At 48.3% G+C, this 431-nt stretch overlaps 1 protein-coding gene across 1 annotated transcript; it reads left to right on the top strand.

Moving 5' to 3' along the window:
• Positions 1 to 6: 6 nt before the first annotated feature.
• Positions 7 to 431, top strand: LOC104775086 (G-box-binding factor 4-like; the record flags this gene model as incomplete). Its single annotated transcript, XM_010499375.1, is given in 1 exon segment — positions 7 to 431. A coding segment is annotated over 1 exon segment (425 nt), but the record flags the coding sequence as incomplete, so codon positions are not given.

Raw genomic sequence — 431 nt, forward strand, 5'->3', positions numbered from 1 at the left:
GCTGCGGGGGAAGACGAAGGTGGAGCGGCGGTTACGGCGGAGGATTTAGATGTGAAGATTCCGCCGCCGACGAATTACGGATTCGATCATTCTGCGCCGCCGCATAATCCGTTTCAGATGATTGATAAAGTTGAAGGATCGATTGTTGCGTTTGGGAATGGTTTAGATGTTTTCGGCGGAGGAGGAGGAGGAGTAGGAGCTGGTGGTGGAGCGAGAGGGAAGAGAGCTAGAGTAATGGTTGAGCCATTGGATAAAGTAGCTGCACAGAGACAGAGAAGGATGATTAAGAATCGTGAATCTGCTGCTAGGTCTAGAGAGAGGAAACAAGCTTATCAAGTTGAGTTGGAAACTTTGGCTGCGAAGCTTGAGGAAGAGAATGAGTTGCTTTCAAAGGAGATTGAAGATAAGAGGAAAGAGAGATACCAGAAGCT

Source organism: Camelina sativa, unplaced genomic scaffold (assembly GCF_000633955.1).
Source record: "Camelina sativa cultivar DH55 unplaced genomic scaffold, Cs unpScaffold08520, whole genome shotgun sequence".
Lineage (NCBI taxonomy): Eukaryota > Viridiplantae > Streptophyta > Magnoliopsida > Brassicales > Brassicaceae > Camelina > Camelina sativa.